The sequence below is a fragment of the Mirounga angustirostris genome, unplaced genomic scaffold, assembly GCF_029215605.1.
Source record: "Mirounga angustirostris isolate CCGP_5_RB_7025 unplaced genomic scaffold, mMirAng1.0.hap1 SCAF_14, whole genome shotgun sequence".
In the NCBI taxonomy this organism is placed as follows: domain Eukaryota; kingdom Metazoa; phylum Chordata; class Mammalia; order Carnivora; family Phocidae; genus Mirounga; species Mirounga angustirostris.
In genome coordinates this window covers 26,466,164-26,492,278 of record NW_026991722.1, presented here as the reverse complement: position 1 = coordinate 26,492,278, position 26,115 = coordinate 26,466,164, and the positions used below count along the sequence as shown (strand labels likewise).

At 40.8% G+C, this 26,115-nt stretch overlaps 2 protein-coding genes across 2 annotated transcripts in view; both read right to left on the bottom strand.

Annotated features, from left to right (window-relative positions):
- HDHD2 (haloacid dehalogenase like hydrolase domain containing 2) overlaps positions 1-6,382 on the bottom strand; it is a 36,074-nt gene extending 29,692 nt beyond the window's left edge. Inside the window, exon 1 of the mRNA XM_064577643.1 lies at positions 6,234-6,382. The gene's annotated coding sequence lies outside the window, so the exon portion shown is untranslated. The remainder of the gene's footprint in view (positions 1-6,233) is intronic.
- A 4,521-nt stretch (positions 6,383-10,903) lies between these two features.
- Positions 10,904-25,766, bottom strand: IER3IP1 (immediate early response 3 interacting protein 1). Its single transcript, XM_045886766.3, has 3 exons — positions 25,569-25,766; positions 12,644-12,745; positions 10,904-11,646 (listed from the first exon to the last, which is right to left on the bottom strand). The coding sequence occupies exons 1-3, from the start codon at positions 25,657-25,659 to the stop codon at positions 11,591-11,593; spliced, it is 249 nt and encodes an 82-aa protein (XP_045742722.1). The 5' UTR covers positions 25,660-25,766; the 3' UTR covers positions 10,904-11,590.
- Between the last annotated feature and the right edge of the window lie 349 nt (positions 25,767-26,115).

Below are 26,115 nucleotides of genomic sequence, written 5' to 3'. Positions count from 1 at the left end.
TATTTGGGTAAATACCTAGGAGTTTGACTGCTGGATCCTTTGGTAAGCCCAAGTTTCATCTTTAAAGGATGAAAAATGTAGCCAATAAAGATATTTAAAAGAATATGCTACTAGCTCTGAAACCAATTCCAAAAAAAGAGTTCCAAATATATCTTGAGCAATGGCAGAAACTTGTAATCTCCTACATTGACTCCTCTGAAAAGTAAATACTTATTTGTGGATAAATAAACTCTGGTATGCTTCTTTTAAAAAAAAAATTATTCTTGGACTTGGGCTTCCAATAATATAGCTGGCTAAGTAACCAAATTAACTCTCCAAATGAAACCTAACAATACTGGATTAAAATACACACACACACACACGACCCTTGAACAACAATAGGGATGCTGACCTCCGCACAGTTGGAAATGCAAGTATAATTTTTGACTCCACCAAAACTCAACTACTAACAGCCTACTGCTGACTGGAAGCCTTAACCGATAACATAAGCAGTAAATTAACAAGTATTTTGTATGTTGTATGTATTGTATGCTGTATTTTTATAATAAAGTAACCTAGAGAAAAGAAATGTTATTAAGAAAACTGTAAGAAAGAGAAAATACATTTACAGTATTATACTGTATTTATTGAAAAAAAAAATCGCTGTACACTTGGACCAGCACAGTTCAAACCCATGTTGTTCAAGGGTGTATATATTTGTGTATGATGTGTGTATGTGTGTGTGTGTGTGTGTGTGTATAAAGCTTCAAGGAGCAAGGAAGAAAATAAGGATTTCTTAGATCTGAATAAAGCAACAAACCAGGAGATGAGCAGAATACTGCAGCTTATTTTGGCCCTAAGAGCATCTGCCCACACCAGGTTACCTTTAACTGAGTCCCCCACCTCCTTGGCCCCTTCAGGGAATAAAAAATAAAACTCAGAGCCCACCTGAAGAGATAGATCCTTCCAATCTAAAAGCAGAGCCTTCACTGTAAGGATGAGCCAAAAATAAGCCATCACTGGCATTCCCATCCTACCTTGTCTCAGTTGACTACAAAAAAAATCAACTACTATGAAACTTGGCCCAAACAGTGAAAGGAAGAAAGTGCCACAGAGAATGTGGAATCATAGCCAGCCCAGGACCCAGTCTGCAGACTAAACTCATATTATCAAAGGTAAGTCCTCAGAGAACCTTCAAGATTTTAAATCACAATGACCTTGACAATAGGTGCCCAGCTGAAGCAAATGCAAACCCTCTGCAAGATATTACTTTCAGCCCAAACAGTAAAGAAATCCCATAAATAAAATCAAATAAAATTCTAAGCATAATGAGCAAGTGACCTAAAGAAACAAGGACCATAAGGGAGAAGAACCTACAGAAACAACCGTGCATAAAGCAGTCCCGTAAGGGCTCCTTTGATAATGTGATTATCGGATAGATCTACTAGATAGGCCTATATGTTTAAGAATAAAAGACAAGACTGAAAATCTGTGCAAAAAAACCATGAAAAACTAAACATGTACAGATCAGAAAGCCCAACGCATTCCAGAAGTCCATATCTAAATCACTGTATACTGAAAGCAAAGAAAAGATCATGAAGGCAGCCAAGGGAAAAGAACACATTACTTTCTTTTTTTTTTTTTTTTTTTTTTTTTTTTTTTTTTTTTTAAAGATTTTATTTATTTATTTGACAGAGAGAATGAGAGACAGAGAGCATGAGAGGGAGGAGGGTCAGAGGGAGAAGCAGACTCCCCGCCGAGCAGGGAGCCCGATGCGGGACTCGATCCCGGGACTCCAGGATCACGACCTGAGCCGAAGGCAGTCGCCTAACCAACTGAGCCACCCAGGCGCCCCAAGAACACATTACTTTCAAAGAGGCAACACACTGACAGCTGAGTTCACACTAGCAACAATGACAGCCAAACACATTAGAATAATATTTTCAATGTGCTGAAAGAAAATAACTGCCTACCTAGTAACAGATAAAAAAACATCACGACCAAGTTGGGGTTTATCCTATTAATACTAGGTTGGTTTAAATTACGAAAATCAGTCACTGTTATTTACCACATTAACAGATGAAAGAAGTAAAATAATGTCTGATCATGTCAATTCATGCAGAAAAAGCATTTGATAAAATTCAGCATCTATACACACTAAAATACTCTAAGCAACATAAAAATGGAAGGGAACTTCTATAAGCTGATAAAGGCTACCTACAAAAAGCCTATACCAACATTAGACTTATCAATAACATACTGGAAACATCTTTGAGACAGGAATAACACAAGGATCCTGCTATCATCACTTCCATTTAACAGTGTAAATAATACCCCAGCTAGTGCAGTCAGGCAAGAAAAATAAGGTATAAGGATTGGAAAAGAGAAAACTATTGCTGTTCATACATGTTATGATTATATATACAAAAATTCAAGATTCTAAACTAATAGGAAAGTATAACAATATTTAAAATCACTATCATTTCTATGTCACTAAAAATAATTATAAAACTAATTTAAAAATATTACTTGCGATAGTATCATAAAATATAAAGTCACCAGAAAAAGTCTAATAAAAGATGTCAATATTTTTATGTCAAAATTTAAAAACTTCAATGAAAGCCACAAAAAAATAGTTAAATATATCGAGGCACCATTTTCATGGATTAAAAGACCCAATATTGTAAAGATATCAGTTTTCCCTCTAATGATCTATAGATTTAGGGCAATTCAAATCATTATCTCAAAAAGTGTTTTGTGGAACTTGATAAGCTGATTCTAAAAGCTATACACCAGTGCAAACGGCCAAAGACAGCCAAGATACTTCAGCCAAGACTGAAGAAGAAAAAGAAGGTGGGACTTTGCTTTACCAAACATCCAGATTTGATTAATGAACTCTCGTAATTAATTAAGATATTGTGGTATTAGCACATAAAGAGACAAACTGATCACTGGAACAGAAGAGAGAATCCAGGGGGCGCCTGGGTGGCTCAAATGGTTAAGCGTCTGCCTTCGGCTCAGGTCATGATCCCAGGGTCCTGGGATCGAGTCCCGCATCGGGCTCCCTGCTAGGTGGGGAGCCTGCTTCTCTCCCTCTGCCTCTGCCTCTCTCTCTCTCTCTGACTTTCATGAATTAAAAAAAAAAAAAAAAAAAGAAGAGAGAATCCAGAAAAAGACCCCCCCCCCCCAATCCCATGTATAGAAACTGGACATGACAGAGGTAATTTCAGATTCATGAAGAAAGAATGATGTGGTCAATAAAATGGTGTTAGAACAACTAGAAAAAATTAAATTGCACTCCCATATAACACTATATACAATTTTTCCCAGGTAGATTAAACAACTACATGTTTATGGCAAAACTGTAAAACTTCTATTTTTTATTTATTTTTAAAAAAGATTTTATTTATTTATTTGAGAGAGAGAGAAAGCGCACAAGCAGGAGGGAGGGGGAGAGGGAGAAGCAGACTCCCCGCTGAGCAGGGAGCCCGATGCGGAACTCGATCCCAGGACCCTGGGATCATAACCTGAGCCGAAGGCAGATGCTCAACTGATTGAGCCACCCAGGCGCCCAAAACTGTAAAACTTTTAGATAGGAGAATACCTTCATGACTTGAGGATAGGAATGGCTTCTTTAAGCTATAAAAAGCACTGACCATAAAGGAAAAGGCAGATAAATTCAATTACTGGAAAAGAGGGTTTTTAAAAGTACTGGAAAGAGAGAGAGAGTGAAAATATACAGAGTGAAAAACAAATTTCCAACACATGTGAGAAAAGAACAGAATCCAGAAAATATAAACTATAAATATTAAGACAAACGACCCAGTAGAAAAATGGGTGACATCTGTACTCAATAAAAAATGTTAACTCTGAAGGTAATTAAAGAACAAAATATAAACAAGACTGGATAAACAACAAAAGATGTGTAGTTAAAAAAACACAAAAACACCTGTATAACTAGAGCCAGCAAATGGTCGTAATAAAAACTGACAATATTAATCCTTATTGAAGCATCCACATAGGCTTCATGTTACCAACGCATTTAAAAAGGCTGTATTTTTGCTTTCATCAGTTCCACAGAGCATACCTTTTAAATTCCAAAATGCTCTCTGGAGCATTACATATCTGAGTGACTGAGGCCTAGAAGAAAAAAAACTGAGATTCCCCACTCAAACCTCAAAATATACTTCCTCAATTAGCCCCAGTATAGGCCTTGACTGCTTCTGCCATGATCTCGTCTGAACCTCTGTAATACCTCTTAGTTGAACTACAGGTCAGTATTCGATAAAATGTAATTGTAAAATATATGTGTCACCTCCATAAAACAGGCAAAGGCTTCAGAAGTAGTCCATGTCTTTTGTTTATCTTGGGTCCATGTCCCACCATCTCCCATGGTTTGAACAGGTTATAGGGGATATACCTTAGAAAGTCATCAACAACTGATAATGAATGGCACATATTCAAAGTGCAAAGAAGAAAAGTAAATTCTCTCTCATGCCAAAAGGAACTCTTTAAGATACTTCAGAAGGACATCTCCCCTTGAATATCGTGGTGCATCTCAGGCCAGCAAGCCCTCTTTACCCTCAAAGCTGCTCTTTTTCCTACAATCCTTATGAGGGAATGGCCGCCCCAGCAATCCAGATGTAGCCACCAGGCTCTCCCACTCTTTCCTCCCATTCAATCAAATGCCACATCATGTCAGCTCTACCTCCTTTGAATCCACTCACTCCTCTCTATCATTATTAAGACTATCTTGGTTTTGAAATCACCTCTAATCTAGCCTATTTCAACAACTCCCTAAATGTCTTCTCTGCTTCAAATATTCTCCTTATTTCCAGCCTCAAATCCATTCCCCGAAGCGAAGTAGTGCAGTGAAGTCCAAGAACTAAGGGGTTGCACATGCCTGGGTTTGAATGTGACTCACTAGCTGTGTGAACGTGGGCAATTTTCTTAACCTCTCAGCCTCAGGTTCTTCATTACTAAAGTAGAAGGAATTACACCCACCTCTAATGGTTGACAGGACAATTAAAGAAAGTAACACATGTACTGTGAACACTGTTCCCCACATAGAAAGGCTGGGTTATGTATGTGGGGGTGGAGGGGGAGGGTACATGATGCATGTGTCAAGGACTACAAAAATCACAAGATACATATGATGCAAAGTCCTCAAGCCATCAGAATATCTTGAGGATTTGAGAAAACATTTTATACCAAACCAAGTATATATTTTGGTATATCATTCAAATCTTGTATAAATACTTAAAACAAGAGATTTCAACAAACAATTTTCTCCTGGGAGGCTGGGGCTTTTCAGAATATGCCTTCTATGGGGCGCCTGGGTGGCTCAGTTGGTTAAGCGGCTGCTTTCGGCTCAGGTCATGATCCTGGAGTCCCCGGATCGAGTCCCGCTTCGGGCTCCCTGCTCGGCAGGGAGTCTGCTTCTCCCTCTGACCCTCCTCCCTCTCATGCTCTCTGTCTCTCATTCTCTCTCTCTCAAATAAAAAAAATAAAATCTTAAAAAAAAAAAAAAGAATATGCCTTCTAGACCTCCTGGGGAATACAAATTCTTTCTTCCCTATGTACTTCCAGTAGAAAAGTCTGGAACCACTGTATGCACTCAATAAATGACACTATTATTCAGCCACTATCCAGTTTAAAACCTTCCAGTTGCTCTGCACTGCCCTCAGGATAAAGTCTGAACCATGAATGACTGGTGTGCAGAGCCCTGGTTTATCTCTCCAACTCCTTTGTCTCTACTCCCACACCAAAGCTCCACGGCACTGCAGTTGGCTACCAGGCCTATACTCTACCTCCCTCAACGCTGGACTTTTGCCTAGAATCACTTTTGTTCCCTGACTTCTACCACCGCTGTCTCCTACATCCTCCCATTCCCTGGCCAACTCCTGCAGTTCACAGGTCTCAGATTATCGCCCTTTCCTCGGGCATTCCTGAGTCCAGGGCTGGGCGAGGAGCTCCTAGCTTGCTCCTATTATCCCACTTATCACTCGGTCCAAACTGCTAAGCTCTACGAGGAAAGGAGCTGTTGTTGCCTTTTCCGCTGCACTACTGATCGCTCAGTATAGGCTTGTGAGTTAATTCATGAAGCCTGGTCTCAGTAACTGGTATGGTTCCAAGAACAAAAGTCTTTCAGCACTAACAACGGCGATCTCCTCCATCTCCTGGATGGGAAAGGGCCTCAGGACTGGTAGCTGCGCTCTGCCCCAGTACAAAATCCAGGATCTGGCAACACTGACCGGAAGGGACACCAGCTTCGAAATATAGTCCAGGGGCAGGTCCCGAGGAACGTCTACCACACCAGAATCGCAATGTGCCCCAGAACCACCGACAGCCCCGTGGCCCGTAAGAAGTGCCTGGAGCCCCACTCCGCGCATGCGCGGTGGCCGGGTGGCCGCGGGAGCCGCCCCCGCCCGGAAGGGTGGGCCTGTCCTCTCGGAGCGCGCGCGCGGGTTGGTCCGCGGCCCAGGAAGGGGTGGCCTAGAGACGCAACCAGTGTCCCCGAGCCCTCTACAAAGAAATGCAGCCTCCGCACGGGTGGGAGGTCGCCCGTCCCATAGCGGCTCCTCACCCCTGCTCCGCACGCCGTCCTCAGCAAAAGCCCCGCTACCAGGAAAGTCAGCACAGCCCCACCATTCGCAACGTCCTCGAGGACAGCCCAGGGCGCAAGGCAAGCTGCCGCTAGACGCCGGAAACTGGGCGCAAGGCCGCACCGGAAGTCCCGCCTCTCCGCCATCCAACTCCGCCCCATCCGCCCCATCCGCCCACGCCTCGCTCCGGATTTCGGATGCCCAGTCTGGAGTCTATAGTCTTGCTCCTTAGCACCTTCCAGGTGGAAAAGTTGTTCTTGAGACCCGCTCCCCCAAGGGCGCGGCCTGCTTAACCTCAGGTGCAGGAGGATAAACGAAACCTCTGCCTTTGCTCAGCAGCTCTTTCCCCTTCTACAGCACCATTGGTGAACCAAGTATTGAGTACCTTTTTTTGCCGCTACCCTCCGTCGCTGCACCTCTTCATGCCCATTCTTGAGGCGTAACTCGGAAGTCATCTCCTTGATACTTTCCGTGAAATACCCGATCTCTGAAGTCATTTTCTGCTTTGCTACTTAAACAGCATCTGGCATTTGTTAGCTGTGTTAACCACTACCTCAGGCAGTGAGGTTCCTCTTTTCCTAGATAGCTATTCCCAAACCTTAGGCTGTCAACTCTCCCATCATGCCTCTCATTAGAGCAACCCCAGGCCTTGCCTATCGTCTCTAGGGGAGCAATACCTCGAGGTACAGGCAACCATCTCCCTCACTGCTCCCCTCCCACGCACCTACTGGGAGTCTCTACTTTGATCCACATGGGCTGCCTTCTTGAGTGCAGAGGTGGTCATCCTGTGCACTCTCTATGAAAACGACTAAATGAAAAACTTTCTGGAGCAGTCTGACGTAATGGGATACACACTCTGGTTTGCACATATGGAACTCCTTGCCTTGGGGCTTGTGCTGCCAGAACCCATCCAACATCCCCTCTGCCCAGTGCCGCAGTCTGCCATGTTGTGAGCTAGAACGCTTTCCTCTGGACTAGTGACCCTCCACTTTTCCTCCCCACTGGTCCTGGAGGTTGTTTTTGTTTTATTCATATTTGTTAAGTCTATTTTCTATGTGAGGGCATACGCGGTTGAAGGAAAAGCAATCTGCTCCTAGTTTCCCCTTCAGAACTAAGAGCTGCGACCAGACTAAAACAGCATTGAAGGATTTTAAGCAAGTGGGTAATGTTAAGATTTGCCTTTTTCTAAATGCTTACTCTGGCTGCAGTATGGAGAATGGATGGGAGAGGGGCCGACTTGTATGTGAGACCAGGTAAGCTACTGCAGGGCTACAAGAAGAAATGCTTGCACTAAATTGTGGGGAAACAAAGCAAATTGAAGAGATCTTAGGAGGTAAAATAGTCAGAAATTGTTGACAGATTAAATTGGTAAGGGAGAGGAAGGCATCAAGATAATTACCAAGTTTTAGGCTTGGGCAGTTTGGCAGTATAAGTGATGGTGTCACTCACTATAATATGGCATGATTGAACAGGACTAATGGCTTCCTCCTCAAAAGACTCAAATGATTTTGCTTGCCAAAGGGCAAGATGAGTAAAGAAGGGATGGGATGTCTAAACAGATGGTGACTACACTTATGGAGGTGAGCACTGCATAATGTATAGAACTATCAAATCACCATGTTGTCTGAAAGTAGTTAACATTGTGCGTCAACTATACTTCAATAATGGGGTGCCTGGGTGGCTTAGTCGTTAAGCGTCTGCCTTTGGCTCAGGTCATGATCCCGGGGTCCTGGGATCGAGTCCCCACATCGGGCTCCCTGCTCGGAGGGAGGCCTGCTTCTCCCTCTCCCACTCCCCCTGCTTGTGTTCCTGCTCTCGCTGTCTCTCTCTCTGTCAAATAAATAAATAAAATCTTAAAAAAAAAAACTATACTTCAATAATGAAAAAAAAATTCAGTTATTGACAAAAAAGAAAAAAGGAGGGGCTGAATTTGGAAAAGAGAAAGATGGTACAAAAACGCAAAGGGAGAGTAAAGAAAGCAGTGTCAGAACTGAAACAAAAACAGTAGGATTCCAAAACTCACCTTGATCAATACCCTTGGACACTGCCCACTATGTGTCTAAAGTCCTTGCACAGAATGTTTTCATAATATCTGGCATCTAATGACCAATCAGGGGCCAAGAAAAATTTCAGCAAAAAATAATTCCATTTCGCTTAGTATCAAAATTTTATTTATCGGTAATAACTTGGAAACTACGAGGCACTGAGAAAGTACTTTATTTCACTAAAAACGTTTACTTTGGGAGAACATCTCTTTGGTTGAGGTACATCTAGAATCAAAGGTTAGTGACCTGGAAAAGGTATACATATATAAATCACCTGGAGCAGATTTCTATTCTGAAATAGTTCTGGACCAGTTTTACAGATGAAGCAACTGTAAACAACTGAGGTCTTAGGAAGTTTGTCTTAAGTCGTGATAAAAGGTTTTGCTTGGCATGTTAGAAATACCCCGCCTCCCACTCTTTTTTACTACTCCAATATATTGCTTTCTCTCAAGTCACTTCATGAGTACATATACACTCAAGTGATACCATATACCTGTAGACCACAGATCACATTGCCTACTCTATCTAAAGTAGGGATTTTTTTTTTTTTTTTTAAGGATACTCTTTTAAACTATGTTTTCGAAAACTTAAGAGTTTTGTGGAAGTACCTTAGGAATGATGACAAGAGCAGGGTGGAGGTTGAACAGTGGGCCTTTGGGCCCCATCCCTACTTCGACTAGAAATAAGTGAACTGCTCTCATCTGTTTCAGATAGTGGAACATTACAGTTCTGTTATCCCTTTTGGAATCTGGTTCTACCATTAACAATCAAAACTTGAAAACCACTGTACTTAACTAAAGATCAGGGTATGAATTTGGTTAACATCTACACGTGAGCCAAGATCCCAAGATCCTTTATGAGATAGGTCAGAGGCACACAGACACAGGGTCAGCATACATTAGGACCATAAACATCATGGATATTTGGAATCTAGAATGATCACCAATTGTTAACACTGAGAATGGCTAAAGGGAGGATGTGGGCAGGCAAACAGACACTGAAGTTACTGTCAACTAAGATACTATACTTACTGAATTTCAACTGCTCTGGGGAAATCAGGGCTAACCTGTGAAACCTTGCCGACCTTCCTACAGGCACATTGAAGCTAGAATTGTGTTAAGTGGCCTCCAGAGATGAAATATTTTGATATTCAGTGCTTCAGTTTCCTCAGAACTACTTTGCTACAGAATATTCTGATCCTGCCCTGCTATGACTGCTCTTCACTGGAGTCTGAACTCGGACAGTATCCTGCCACTAAATGAGCATGAAGGTGTGCTGTAAAGTTTTACAAGAAAATGGCATCAGGCCAAGGTCTCTCTTTTCTTTCCTTTTAAAATTCTGTATGGTCTGTGGAGAAATGGGAGTGCTCTCAATTAATTGCATGTACTGAATCTGTTCAGTGGCTTAAACTTCGACTCATGCATCGGATTTTTGTTAAGGCCAAAAGAACACTGCTTCTAAGTGCCAAATATGTTACTCATATGAGCCAGATAATCAACTAAGAATCCCTGGTACATCTTTTTGGTTCAGCTGCAAGCCTGTGGCCCAAAGATCATCTATCTCTAATTCAGGCATGGCCAAAAGGCATTCAGTACCTGCTCCGAAGTTTTAGAAGTAACCTAAATCATGGAATAAAAGTTGCTCATGAGTCTCCTTGATGTAATCAGCAATTCAGTTAACTCACTGAAGAAAAAAAAGTGACTGTAATGTTTACTTTCATTAAATCTATGCTCAGTGATTTTACAGCAAAGAAAGTATATAACCAGTGTCACACATGAAATGAGATTAATTCAGTTAACACTGACAGGTAAGGTACAAAAACAAGTGCTTGACTTGGAAATTTAACTTTATTTACAAATGTTCTCCTATAAACAAAGATGCCACTCTATCCCTTTAAACTATAATAACTGATAATTTCCTAGGAAAACCATTTACATAATTTTAATCTTCCTGCATAAAACTGTATTATGGAATGAGCAAATATGGAATGGTCTAAGAATATAAAAACAAAACAAAAAACTTATCTAACATGAATCTCTATTGACAGACAGAATGAAGAATTAAGAATTATACCCCTTAATGTGCTACTCCAGAAAACGGAAACGTGATAATTTGGGGGAGAGGTAAATGCTTCACAATAGTCTTCCTACATAGCATAGTTTAATTGTGACTGTAGGATTGCTCTTGCAGGCTAATATTTAGGCTGATTTTAAAAAATAAGTCATTACTGTAAAAAAGAGCATAGACTTTTCTATAGATTTTTCTACCAATGGAAATATGTAGACAGTGGTCTAATATCATTCAGGCCAACTAATAAAATAACAAACACATGAAAAGAACTTAAAAACACAACCATCATGTGACTATCTGACTTACAAAATTAGAATTCTCCCTGAAGTCAGAGAGTATTGCTCAATAGTTGCTATAAATTTGAATTTGTCATGGCCAAAACGATACATAGACAAAACAGAGTTCAAAGTAAAATTACCCAAATTACCAATTTATCATTTTATATGTAGTAATTACTTTTTAAAAATCCTTTAAATTTTATGTAGGAAGATAATCACTCTCACATCATAGCTAAGTCACAAGGAACTTCAAAACCTTGAAAAAAAATTTATCCCTGAGGAGAGAGGAAAAATCTCTAAAACACACAAGTGACAGTCCTGTACCCTTTTAACAATCTTTATCATAGCATGAACTTTTATTAACAGTTAGCAATCAAATGTATTCCAATCCTGGATAGTTACTGCCTCTGATGGCCTAATCTTTCTGTAATGAAACTGTAAGTGCAACATTTTTTAAAAAATCAGATAAATAGGGACTCTGGTTTTATTGTCAGGTTTACATTTTTGTCAAGTGCAAGGATGACCAGCTAAGACATGTATATTCCAATAATGACTGAAGTAATAACTTCTGCTGGCGTCTCTTCTTCTGAGTCTCCATTTCCCCCACTGTTCTTCACCCAAATAATAAAAGTAATACAATGGCAATTGAGTTTATTATTATCAATGGCACTGTAAAGAAAAAAAAAAGTTTGTTACTATAAAGAAAATAGCAGGAAATAACTAAGTAATAGTTACTAGCATCTAGGGAGGATGAAAGTACCAATATGTCATCCATAATCATGTTGCAAATCATTGTAACAAAGGAACATGCACTGGATCATAAAATCCAAAATTTATTTTAAAGAGGGCTTGTGTGACTGGGGTTAAGAGTCACACTGGTACAACTAAATCAATATGAGACATCTGTGAATGGTGCTGGTGCAGGGTTGGGAACACAGAAGCACACCAGGTCCAGGCAGAAGGAGACATGGCTGTCTGTGACACTTGACATTAGGAATAAAGGGCAAAGACGATTCCACAGTTTCACCACTAAATTAAGAGTGAACTTATTTACCATTCTATCCAAAGTTGTGATCAAAAATCCTAACAGCGAAAGAGGGAGACAGACCCTTATTTTAATGGTTTTAAGTAAAAACTTTTGAACCCTTCTTTCTCCAGTTGCTCTAAAATAATATCTAATAGGGATGCCTGGGTGGCTAGTCAGTTAAGTGTCTGCCTTCAGCTCAGGTCATGATCCCAGCCTGCTGCTCCCCCTGCTTGTGCTCTCTCCCTCTGACAAATAAATAAATAAAATCCTTAAAATAATATCCAACAGACTGGCAGATATGGGACCTTTATTTTTCTCTCAAAAGGCTTCCAGGGCTCTAGATGACTTTACTACTTGAAGCAACGTAATTTCCAAAAGGTAAGAACACTGCTTTCAAGTCTGAGAGGTAACACGTGAACAGACTATACCACTGGACATTCCATTCGCATCAAGTGGTTTAGACAGAAGTAAGAAGCAAACTAAGAAAGAAAACCAGTAACTTCTAAACAGTAAAGCCAGGTTAAAGAGAAAAAAACTTCACTACAAAAATGGTGTGATAGTATTCACACTGAGAAGCTTTGCTACTTGAAATCACAAAATTAAAACTTAAAAGAGCGTTTCACTAATTTTTTTTCTTACCTCTCATCACAGTTCTTACAGATCGAATAAGGTTCATTAGCTGAGATTTAATTCCTGGCTCCTCTCCGAATCCACCAATTCCCTGGTCTGCTCCCCAGCCAACTGTGTAATACAAAAATGATTAGCTGTGTTAAAACTTATTATGCACTTGCCTTGCTCCCTCATTAGTCATCTTCTAAAAGATTAGCTTGAGTCTTTGTTAAAGAAGTAAAATACAGTCATCTGAATTAAAAGTTACCATACTGATTAAATATTGTAGAGTGTATTTTTTACTTTGGTAGCAGCCACAATCTTATTTCATTTCCACACTGATTTTATAAAATAAACTACAGTCTAAATTATTCCATGGCATTTAATTCAGTGAAGATGATTGTTGTGACATCCTGATTGGTTTTTTCCTTTTTTCAAACAAAATATGTTTTAGAACTGAAAACCAAGGCATATGGTCAAACTCGATAATTAGCTCAATTCAGAATTTGTAAAATCCCACACAATTAGCAATATAAAAATGTTGTGGCTGAGACACACTATCTACATTACTTGGGGAAATTTGAACGTAAACATGCTCACAGCTTCTTAGGCTTTCAGAGTCCTCCATCCTGCCAGCTGGGGCACATCTTTCTCTTTTCATCACTCTCTTCATTTCTCCATTCTAGCTGCGGAATCTAGCCCACTACCCCACTTACTCTCTGTAGAAGAGTCTTTTACTTTCTTCTGTGTCACTTTCCTGATATACATCATTATTTCTTTACCTTTATCTTCTAGTTTTCATTACTGCCATACATTCTGCTGAAGGCCTCACTTCTGCAACTTGTCCTTCTCTGGTCTGCATTTCAGGCCCACTTTTCATATCTTAACATTACATTGTTTTGTAGCTCCAATGACTATAGGGCTTAGTTCCTGACATGCTGGCCCTTAAACTTGATGATGGTCTTTATTTTATATGTGAAAGAACCAAGTCTCAGGAAACAAGACTGCACTTCATTTAATCAACTTTTATTTGGTCAACATGAACGTTAAGCAAGGGTTGGCCTGCTTTTTTGGTCACATCAACAGAGACAGTTGTGGGATAAAGCTTTAAAATTCGAGTTCACAAGAGAGCCGATGTGTTTGGACTCGCACTCCCCCTTCGAGGCCTAGCTCGGGCTGTGCTGAGAAGCCATCCCAGTGGACAGCAGTGTCGCCCGTTTCTGTGCCCCCACACTGCAGCCACCGTCACAGTGGTTACAATCAGCCTCGCTGATGTCTCACAAGACTCTCTCAACAGATGCCTCTGGAATCTAGCTGTCTTAACCCCTTGAGTTTTCTCCCTTACAGGGTCAGATCTCTCCACCACCCAATCATGTGACGATTCCCACTGCCTACTTAGTTCAAATCCTAAAACTGACATTCTAGCCTTATATCCCACCACTACCTTCCAATTCCTATTCATACTCAATGCCCATTAATTGCAGTACATGTTAAAGGCAGCTTCTGAATCTAGGTCTGACTTCAGCATCAGGGCCTTTCCTAGTTCCCTCTCATATCATAATGAACCTTCTTTCTCTTTGCTCCCCAAATAGCCTCCTGACTGTAGTAACTTTGTTCTCCTTCATGGTTAGCTGTTTTCAAGGGTCTCTCATTAGACTATAAAATCCTGGAAGACGGGGACTAAATTTAGTCTTTCTTCACCTTCCCACTCTCCTGCACTCCCACCCCACAGCAAGTATTTAGTAAAGGTTTGTGGAATTGAAGTGAGTAATAGTAGACTGAGTTAATCTGGGATAAGGTGAAACAAGGTAATTTCTAGGATCCCAATTCCAAAGAACTCCATTTCTGAATTTTTATGACACAAGAAGTTATAACGTGAACAGATCATTCCACTGTAGCTTTAGGGGAAGGGGATAGAAATCCTCCAATATCAAATGTACACATCTATCCAAATTAAAAGTGATTTTAGAAAATATACCTGCATCTTGCCTGGGCAGCATCACCCTCCTACTTCAGGATCTACTCTCCAACAAGCAAATAAACTTCTGCCGCTTCTCCAACGTTTGCTTTTACTCTATTATGAGTTTTACCACCATGTCTTTCCTCCAAGTATCTGTCTCACTGTTCCAGAAGCTCACTCAGCATTGTCCACTAAATGGCAGTCCTCTTTTTGTAATCTAAGTTCAAATTGTAGCACCAGCCTTCACCTACTTACAGTGTGGTAAAAACTACTTTATATTCATCTCTAGACATATAGGATACACAAAATGACCACCCACCATCAACTGTGTCAGTTTCCAACCTCCGTAACTGCTACAAAAGATTTCTATGGGAAAGCCGCATGGCTGGGATAACTTACTTACAGAAACCTCTTTAACAGCTCTGTACAATAAAAAAAGCACTGTGGTTCTGGTTCATCATGATGGGGTCAGGGAGGAAAAAGATCACCCTGACCCTCCTGGGGTCCCTGCTAGGTCTGAAAATTACACTGATAAGGGGTGCCTGGGTGGCTCAGTCGGTTGAGCGTCTGACTCTTGGTTTCAGTTCAGTTCATGATCTCAGGGTTGTGGGATTGAGCCCCATGTTTCTCTCCCTCTGCGTCTCTTTTTAGCTCAAAATAAATAAGTAAAATCTTAAAAAAAAAAAAAGAAAATTGCACTGATAAAAACAGATAAACAGGAAAAAGCATACAAATTCTATTAACTTTTTACAAGACAACGTCTTCAAGCACCAGTGAGGCCCACCAGTAAACAAGCCCAAGCACACAGCACAGCTTCCAATGAGCCTCTGTGCCCTACACTTAAAAATGAACTGTCAAGAAGAAACCATCCTTAACATGGAAGGACAGAGCAAAAACAGAAAAAGGAGACTTTGAGGAAGAGACAATGCAAGAAGTAGAAGAAAACCTTTTTACTATGTTTTTTTAAGTGACTGGTTTATTCTTTATTTTTTTAAGTAATCTCCATGCCCAACATGGTGTTCAAACTCATGACCTCAAGATCAAGAGTCGAATGCTCTACTGACTGAACCAGCCAGGCACCCCAGAAGAAAACATTTTTAAAAATGAACATCCATAGAGAGCAAAGCTCCTGTACCTATGAAACAAGAACAGGATGCCATAAAAAAGGAACATTAAGGAATCAAGCCAAAGCTCTTGTTCTTGCTACATTAGCATAAGAAGTTCAAGAGGTTGACAGATTAAGGTGAGGAAACCTATCAGACAAGGCTAAAGGAAAAACTGGAGTTTCAGAAGAAAGAACAGACAGGGAGAAATATCAAAGAAATATTAAGAGATAATACTGTGGAACTGAAGGACATGAGCCTTTAAGCCAAAAGGACCCAATGAGAGAACAGCCCCCCCCAAAAAAAAGCCCACACGCTGCCACATTTTTGTAAAATCTCAGCCCTCTGAAGACAAAGAGAACACCCTAAAGGCTTTAAGAGAGACAGTTCAGGTTGTAAAAAGAATCAGAAACAGAATGGCATCAGACTTTTTTTTTTTTTTAAGATTTTACTTATTTATTTATTTGACAGAGAGAACGAGCGAGAGCGAGAGAGAGCACAAGCAGGGGGAGTGCCAGGCAGAGCGAGAAGCAGGCTCCCTGCTGAGCAGAGAGCCCGATGTGGGACTTGATCCCAGGACTCTGGGATCATGACCTGAGCCAAAGGCAGATACTTAACCAACTGAGCCACCCAGGTGTCCCCGGCATCAGACTTCTTTATGTCAATACTGGAAATGAGAAAATTAAGTGGAACAATGTCTTCAAAACTCTTTAGAAAAATTAGTTCCAATCTAGAATTCTATACCCAAACCACAAATCAACTAGAAGAATGACATCATTATTTTTTATTGTTCAGCTGTGAGCAATATTCACTGATGGTAACATAAATATGGAATACCAATATTGCCAATAATTGGCTGGAGATGGGAGAGATGGGGGAGGGGATACGTGTGTGTACTTGTGCTCCCACGAGCACAAATGTGCTGCTGATGGTATAATTATACTAAACCCTTCCACAGCATTAAGTCAGCGACTCAAAACTTAGAAGAGTTGAAAATAATTGCTTTTGAGAAATGGGGCTCAGGTTGCAGAGAGATGGGGCAGGAGGCTTCTATCTTTCTTTATAAACAGAAGAGCTTTTTGACTTTTAACAATCACACACACACTTACACTGCTTTGATAAAAAGAAAAATGAAATTTAAAAAGAAAGCCTGTAAAGACACTCACCCACTGGAGAAATCCCTCTGCAATTAGGCCTTCCTCTTCAGGGCATGAACACCCTGAGGGCAGGGACAAGGTCTACAAGTGGAAAATCTTCATCTATGAGTTACTCTGAATATTTAAAAGTATGTTTTAAAACCAGCTTTAGGGGCGCCTGGGTAGCTGAGTTGATTAAGCAACTGCCAGGAGCCCGGGCTCCTGAGATCGAGTCCCACATCAGGCTCTGCTCTGCAGGAGCCTGCTTCTCCCCTCTGCCTGCTCTGCCTGCCACTCCCCCTGCTTGTGTTCCCTCTCTCTGTCAAATAAATAAATAAAAAATCTTTTTAAAAAACCCCCAAAACCAACTTTAAATGGTATTGTTGGTTTCATTTCCTTTACTTGCTTTTTTTAGAATTTATCATTGCTAAAATTAACAAGCCTTTCCACCCACGGCCACAATCTCTTAGATGGTAAAAAGGACTTGTTTTCAGTATGTTATGGATTATGCGCCCAATTTTTGTTAGAAAGCATAATTTCCAACAATCTTTTTTTCTTTTAGACCTGTTTCAAAAATGTTTGAATGTATGTTTTTACATAATAAGAGTGACTACCAGAAAAAAATGTATTTTCCACCACTGAATAACTGCTCTTCAACAAAACAGGATAAAACTCTACAATATTGGGAGTATGACATTTTAAGCATCAGCATTGAAGTATTTTAAAAAATACTAAGTTATCAGTTAATTTTAGCCTAGTCTCTATTTCCATGCCACCAGAATGAAAAGACAACTTAATTTTAGGTAGAGAGAGTAAATCCTTTGTTTAGATATTCCATGGACAAAAAACACAAAGGTGACAAGTAAAGGACCAGATGCCATGGATTATCTTTTACTGTAACAAATAGTTCTCCCTCCAACTGCTAATTAGGGAGTCTCAGTTGTTTTTCTAAGGAAATTGGCCAAAGCTTTAAAGAGCTTTGCCTTTTTTTTTTTTTTTTAAAGGAGAAAGATTCAATTCTGCAGCTCTCTTGACATTTCCATTGCTAGAGGGCCTAGAAAAGAACAAATGGTAAGACCAGCCAGCACTGGTTGCTGCCATAATTTCAGGAAGAGAGTTAAATATAAAAAGTTACTTATTGCAAACACCAAAAATGTTCTTTTGCTGCCCAGACTTCAAAGAGTCATACACAAAATGTCAATCCATCCAGATTCAGCCAACAACCCTCAGCCAGATACATCCTGAAGAAAAAGTATTAGAAACGTATTAGTACAGTTAGTGTTAGTATTAAAAGTATTAGTAGAGTTTTGAGGGCTGGTTGACCCTGTTTCCATACGTGCAAAAGAGATAAGCTGCTTCACTTTGTCAGTGTCACCCAAGTTTGCATGGGAATCAAATGCTATCATAGATGTGAACGTACCCAATAAACTCCAGAATAAAGAATTCTGCTAACATAAGTTTTAAAAAATTACCTTGATCAAAAAGATCAATGTTGAAGTAAATGATCTGGTATACTTCGATCAATATAATTAGTTTCCAGCTCAACATAACAATTTCTATTGAATCTGGGATGAAATTCAACAAATGCTTTTTAGACTATACATTTACAGAGAAACTTACATGTCTACATGGTTTTCTTAATGTTTTATAAACTGCCATGCTCATACCATGACTATCATACAAGGCCTGTAAAATGCCTTGCTCATTTCTCTGTATTTGTGCACACCTGATTTACTGTTCAACATCTACCTCCTTTAGGAATTCTCCCTCCATTACCTGGGCTCATACAGCTCTCACTACTCTAAATTCTAATGTTACATTGGCTCTGGAGCAGTCATTTAAACCCTGAATCCGTAGTACCTTGTAATATTTTAACTATTGGCTATGAACTGAATTGTGTTCCCCCCAAATTCCTATGTTGAAGCCTATGTGGAGACAGGGTCTTAAGGAGGTAATTACAGTTAAATGGATCTTAAGGGTAAGGCCCTAATCTGATAGGACTGTGGCCTTACAAAAAAGAGGAAGAAGAGAGAGATCTCGATTCCCTCCCTCCTCCCTCCACCTAGCCATGTGAGAACACAGTGAGAAGGCACCCATCTGTAAGCCAGGAAGATAGCCCTCACCGCACCTCGACCTGATCTTAGACTTCCAGCCTCCAGAACTGCGAGAAAATCAGTTTCTGTTGTTTAAGCTACCCAGTCTATGATACTTCCTTATGGCAGCCAGAGCTGACTCATACACTGTTTCATGTATGAAATGTTTCTTTTGTAGCACTCATAAATGCTACCGGACATAATACTTGTCAAATGGATCCATACCTGGCACCACAAACAAACACTAGTAAGAATAATTTGGGCAGGTATTAAAATTCACTGCGTGTATGTTTTTTTTTTCTTGTACAAAAAGGGAATTTGCATCATTGTGGAACACCAGAAGAAACACATTCTCTGCACTACAGTCAAAATACTGGCTAAACTATTTGGTATAAACATACAGCTCTCAAATCAGGAATTGCAAGAATATGATCATGGTAATGTTACTCAGTTATTTAGAAAATACTCACTGACTGACGGAATTGTAAAAATGAGAGAATCCTTGTCATCAGTCTCCTGGAGAAGACCAGAAAGGAACTGCAGTGGTGCTACAACCTATGAAATAGGTCAGTGATGGTTTCTAGGAGAGGCAAATGGCAGAGGTAGGCCTTAAAGAACAGTCTGAGTTAAGTCAAGGAACCTGAAGGCAGAGGAAGTATGCATAAAGGCTCAGTAGCGAAGAAGAGCACCACGTAAGAATGGCACACAGGGTAAATACTGGGGAAGGGTAAAAGAAAGGGAAGGACAGAGAAGAAAGAATACATTATGGTGAGCTTGTAGGTCACACAAGGGAGCCTGACTTTTATACTGGAGGCTATGAATATTAAACAATTCAAGAATTTCAAACCAATGAGGGAACATGTTCAGCTTCTCATGGAAGGTTAAGCAAAGAGAAATAAAACTGGGGGCGCCTGGGTGGCTCAGTTGTTATGCGTCTGCCTTTGGCTCAGGTCAGGATCCCAGGGTCCTGGGATCAAGCCCCGCATCGGGCTCCCCGCTCAGCGGGAAGCCTACTTCTCTCCCACTCCCCCTGCTTGTGTTCCCTCTCTTGCTGTGTCTCTCTCTGTCAAATAAATACATAAAATCATTAAAAAAAAAAAAAAGGGAGAGAGAGAGAAACAAAACTGGAGGGAGGGTGACCAGTGAGGAGGTTACTATGAAAATCTAGGCAAGAGTCAAGAGCCTACATAAACAATATTTAACAAATACTCAAAATATCTTAAAAGTCTATTTTAAAACATATTTAGATATTTCACTTTTTATTTTTTGTAGTTATTGCTACACCCAACATGGGGGTTGGATTGAGAGTCACATGGTCCTCTGACTGAGTCAGCCAAGCACCCCTGAATAAGGGGAGTTTTTTTTTTTTAGTTGGCTCCATGCCCAATGTGGGGCTTGAACTCAAGACCCTGAAATCAAGAGTGGCATGTTCTCCCGACTAAGCCAGCCAAGCGCCCCTTAGATATTTTAAAATAACAGCTTATTGACTTAGACAAGGCAATGTGGTGTTTTCCCTTAGTTCTGGGACCATATTCAAAACATATATTCAGACAAAATATCTGTGCTACTTCTGGAGAGAAGAGGAAATGAAGACAAGATTCTAGGAGGAAAGTATTAACATTTCTGGGCCATTCCAACAGTCTGTAGTAGTGATTTTCATTTAAGGGCACAAAGCTAAGTCACCTGCAGAAATCTTGGAGAAGACACTGCTGAATTTCACTTCTGGAAAATTTAAATGCAGGTCTGGAGTAAGGTCTGGGCATTGTATTCTCTTTCAAAATTGTTTGGCAATTCTGGGTCCATTTCCTTTAGGAGCACTTGTCAGTTTCTGCAAAAAGCCAACTGGGATTTTGATAGACTTGCATTAAATCTGTAAATCAATAATATTAAGTATTGTCATCTTAATGATATTGTCTTCTGATCCATGACCATAGATGTCTTTATTTTCTTTAATTACCTTTAAGAATATCTTTATTCTTTAATTCCATTCAACAATGCCTATGTTTTTCATAGTATGAGACTTGCACCTCTTCTGTTAAATTTATCCCTAAGTATTTTATTACTTATATTGTAAATGAAATTGTTTCTTTAATTTCCTTTTCAATTGTTCATTGTTCATATATAGAAAAACAATTGCTTTTTGCTCCTGACCTCGGATCCTACAACCTTACTGAACTCATTTATTCGTTACAATAGTTTTTTAGTGACCCCATAGGATTTTCTATACACAGGATTATGTCATCTGCAAACAAGGGATAGTTTTACTTTTTCAGCCTCACTATCTGAATGTCTCTTATTTCTTTTTTTTTCTTCTAACTGCCCTGGCTAGAATATCCAGTATAATGCTAAAGAGAAGTGGCATCAACTGTGTGTTACTACAGATTTCAAATAGCCAAAGCAATCTTGAGAAAGAAGAGGAAAGCTGGAGGCATCATGTGCCCTGATTTCAAACTATATATAAAGATGCGGTAATAAATAAAAGTATGTGGAAAAAGGGAACCTTTGTGCATGGTTGATGGAAATGTAAATTGGTACAGCCACTATAAAGATACGCCCTGATTTCAAAATATATATAAAGATGCAGTAAATAAATAAAAGTATGTGGAAAAAGGGAACCTTTGTGCATGGTTGATGGAAATGTAAATTGGTGCAGCCATTATGAAGAACAGTATGGAGGTTCTTCAAAAAATTAAAAATAGTACTATCAGGGCACCTGGGTGGCTCAGTCGGTTAAGCATCCACCTCTTGGTTTTGGCTCAGGTTATGATGTCAGGGTCGTGAGATCACACCCCGCACTGGCATACTGCTCCGTGAGGCATCTCCCTCTTCCTCTGCCCCTCCCCCCACTCACAGGTGCTCTCTCTCTCTCAAATAAATAAATAAATCTTTAAAAAATATTAAAAATAGCACTACCATTTGATCCAGCAATCCCACTTCTGAGTATTTCTCCAAGAGAAATCACTATCTTGAAGAGATATTTGCACTCCTATGTTTATTGCAGCATTATTCACAATAGCCAAGATACGGAAACAGTCTAAGTATGCACTGAGAGATGAATGGAAAAAGAAAATGTAGTGTATATATTAAATGGAATATTATTCAGCTATTAAAAAGAAGAGAAACCTGCCATTTGTGACAACATGAGTAAATCCTGAGGTTATTACAGTAAGTGAAATAAGCCAAACAAATATTATATTATCTCACTTATGTGTGGAATCTCCAACTCTCGGAAACAGAGAGTAGTATGGTGGTTGCCAGAGGTTGAGTGGGTGAGCGAAATGGGAAATTCCTGGTCAAAAGGTACTACCTTTCAGTTATAAGATGAGTAAGTTCCAGGGATCTAATGTGCAGCATGGTGACTATAGTTAACAATACTGTACTGCATGCCTGAAAGTTGCATTGAGAGTAAATTTTAAATGTTCTTATCACCACAACCACAACCAAATTATAATTATTTGACACGAAGAACACTAACTGGGGTAAGCATTTTGCAGTATATACGTGTATCGAATGATCACTGTACACTTTATACAATGTTATACAGGTACACCTTATTTTATTGCCCCCCTTTATTGCACTTCCCAGAGAGTGTGTTCTTTACAAATTGAAGGTCTATGGCAATCCTGTGTCAAGCAAGTCTATCGGTGCCATTTTTCCAACAGCTCACTTTGTGTCTCTATCACATTTTGGTAATTCTCACAGTATTGCAAACTTTTCCACTATTACTGTATTTGTTACGGTGATCTCCCTTTTTATCACTTTCCACTCACTTAGCCACACATTCCAATTCGGGTTTTATCCACAGTTGTAACTGCTTGTGTAAAATCACCAATGACTTCTATTACCCTGAATGCTTAGGACCTTTTTCTGTCCTTACCTGTCCTTCCCCGAACATTCCCCTGTTGTACCATGCCTCCTTCTTCAAACACTCGACTTCTGTGAAACCCCACTGTCTAGATTTTCCCATTTCTCTTGTTTTGCTCATTCATCAATTTCTCCTATCAGTTCTTCCAGCTCTACCTAAACATTAAATATTGGAAGAGATTCTGGGACTGTCCTGGTCACCAACTCTCTTTGTACTGTATTCTTTCCCTGAGCAATTTCATCTCTTCATATGGCTTCATTTATCATCTGTGGTTGACAAAGTCAAATTCAGTCTCCACTGTGGCTCTTGCTTCTGTTCTATGGACTTAACTCCAACTGACTATCCCACACATCCACCTGCATATCTCATAGAAATCTCAAACTCACCATGTCCAAAACTTATTTCACTATATTTTCACCTTCTTACCTACCACCGCTGCCCTCATTTTTCCTTCAGTACTATCTAACTTGGTAAAGGTACTATGCTTCACTCAGTTGCTAAGCCAGAAAACCTAGAGATCTTTGACTTTTTCCTCTTCCGCATTCCCAATGACCGAAGAGTAAAATTCTGCCTTTTCTATCTTTAAAATATCTTCTGATTTGTATTAGTCTCCTAGGACTACTATAACAAAATGCCACAAAATGTATGGCTTAGCAGAAATGTATTTTCTCACGGTTCTGGAGACCAGAAATCCAAAATCAAGGTGTTAGCAGGGTTGGTTCCTTTTGGGGACTCTGAAGATCTCATCCATGCCTCTCAATGCTTCTGGTAGTTACTGGCAATCCTTGGCATTCTTTGGTTTCTTGCTGCATCATTCCAATCTCTGCCTCTGTTGTCATTTGGCCTTCTTCCCCCACGTTTCTTTTTTTTTAAGATTTTATTTATTTATTTGAGAGAGAGAATGAGAGACAGAGAGCACGAGAGGGAAGAGGGTCAGAGGAAGAAGCAGACCCCCTGCTGAGCAGGGAGCACGATGTGGGACTCGATCCCGGGACTCCAGGATCATGACCTGAGCTGAAGGCAGCTGCTTAACTGACTGAGCCACCCAGGTGCCCTTCCCCCACGTTTCTGTATCTCTCTCTTTATATGGACACCTCATTGGATCTAAGGCCATCCTAATCCAGTGTGACCTTATCTTGACTTGATTATACCTGCAAAGACCCTAATTCCAAATAAGGTCACCTATATGGTACCAAGGGTTAAGACTTCGATGTATCTTTGGGGGGGACACAATTCAACCCCCACATACCTTCTACTTTTCTGTACAGTATACTAGTGAGGAGATGAACTTCTGAGTCAGAATGCCTAAGGTGAATCCTAGCTCTGCCACTTTCTAGCTGTGTGATCATAGAAAAGTTACCTACTCTCTTTTGTACTTCTGGTTTCCCATCTGTAAACTGGGGATGAAAACAGTACCTATCTCATAGGGTTGTTGTGAAGGTTATACAAGTTAATATATGCAAAGCACTTGATACAGATCCTAGTATGTGGTGTTAAGTGTTAGTTATTATTATACCAACTCAACTGATGTGATACCTACCATTTCTACTTGCCCTGTTTGGAATGGTGCTTCCCACACCCACTATTCTACCCTTCCAGTCTGTTCTCCACACTGCAGTAAGGCTTTTGCAAATAACACAAATCTGGTCATGTCACTGCCCTGCTTAAAACCTTAAAACCTCGTTTTCACCTGCCCCAATTTTCACAAGAGCTCTTACTCCTCACCCTCCCAACCCTTTGCCTAATTAATGTTTACTTACTTACTAGATTTTGGGTTAAACACACTTCCTCCAGAACGCTTTCAAAGATTCACAAGCTAGTGTTTCCCTGCACTTCTCTTCCATAATATTCTGCATACTTGTCATTGTTACTTGTTTATTTTTTACTTAACTTCCATTAGAAGGGCAAGTGACTCCTGTAACCTCAGCTCTTAATTACATGGGCTCGGCACATAATTTGTGCTCAATAAATCTGAAGGAATAAATGAAATGAATCAATCTTGCTCATGGGTTTGGGCTTCACTGACTCACACAGACATATCTGGCATACTTACAGACAAATAATGGTATATTTTGTATATCAGGTATACTTGCACAGACAAATGATGCACATCATGCAGTATCCTGTCTTAATTTTGCCTCATACATCAAGAAGTGCCCCGCCCAGGACGACATGGAAATCGCCGTATTCTGTGGTATGACAAGCAAAACTGTTGTCTTCATCTTGGTATTCTTAGATTCTAGCCTGGCACACTGTAGACACCCAATAAACTGTGCTGAATAAACTTTTCTTGGAACGTGGGCATCTGGATGCCATGATAATCCCAACACCTTCCCTTTCCTCCTAGCCTCAAACACCAGGAACCCCTATGGCCCTCCATCAGTTCATTCTTCTAATTACCCAGGCTCCAAAATGAGCCACGCCCCTCCCTCTGTAACTAAAACCTCAGACCCTAGGTTTCTGATCATTAAAAGCGATCACAGAGGACTGCGTTAACTTACTAAACTAATCGCAGGCAGAGGCTTCCCTGGCTCTTCTCTGTACCCCTTCCCATCCCAACTCCCGGGGTCCCGCACACAGGAGACATCTGTTTAATAATCTTCGTCCCGCTGTTGAGCTCAAACTCGGTGAGACGGGAAGTGGCTCGGCTTCTTCCCTCCAAGGAAGCGCCGCAAGAGTCGAGCCCTCGGACTCCCGTAGGTCGCGGCCCAGGGTGTCCCCTCCCGCGGCCCGCCTGGGCTCCGCGCCCCCGGGGCTCCGCCGCCGCCCCCTCAGCCCTACCCCGCGGTCCCACTCACTGTTCTTGAGGAAGCGCTCCTCGTGCAGCACGGCGATGGCATTGACGCAGAGCAGGGCCGCCTGCAGCAGTGAATACAAGGTAAAGGCCATGGCCACCCGGAGCCGCCCCGAGGCCCAACTGATTTTTCTACCGGCGCCGCAGGGTACGTGGCGCTGCCACGGCCGGCGCTCTCCTACGGGAGCCGGGGAGGCCCCAAACGCGTTCTCCCAGAAGCTCCGCCCCGATCCGGCTAGGACCCGCCCCGCGCTTACGTCAGCAAGGCGCATGCGATCGGCGGTCCAGACCTGTGCAGTCCAGTGCAGCAGCCAGGCAGGTGTGGCTGCTGAAAGCCGGAAATGTGGCCGGTCGCAGTTGAGCTGTTGCAAAGCGTGAGACTGTACACGCCGGATTTCAAAGACTTAGGACGAAAACGACGTAAAATCTCCCATTAATTTTTTTTAAATGTTGATTACATGTTGGAATGTTGATTACATGTTGAAATCAAAATATTATAGGTAAATAAAATGAATTAGGAACATAACTTTTACTGTAGGGGCGCCTGGGTG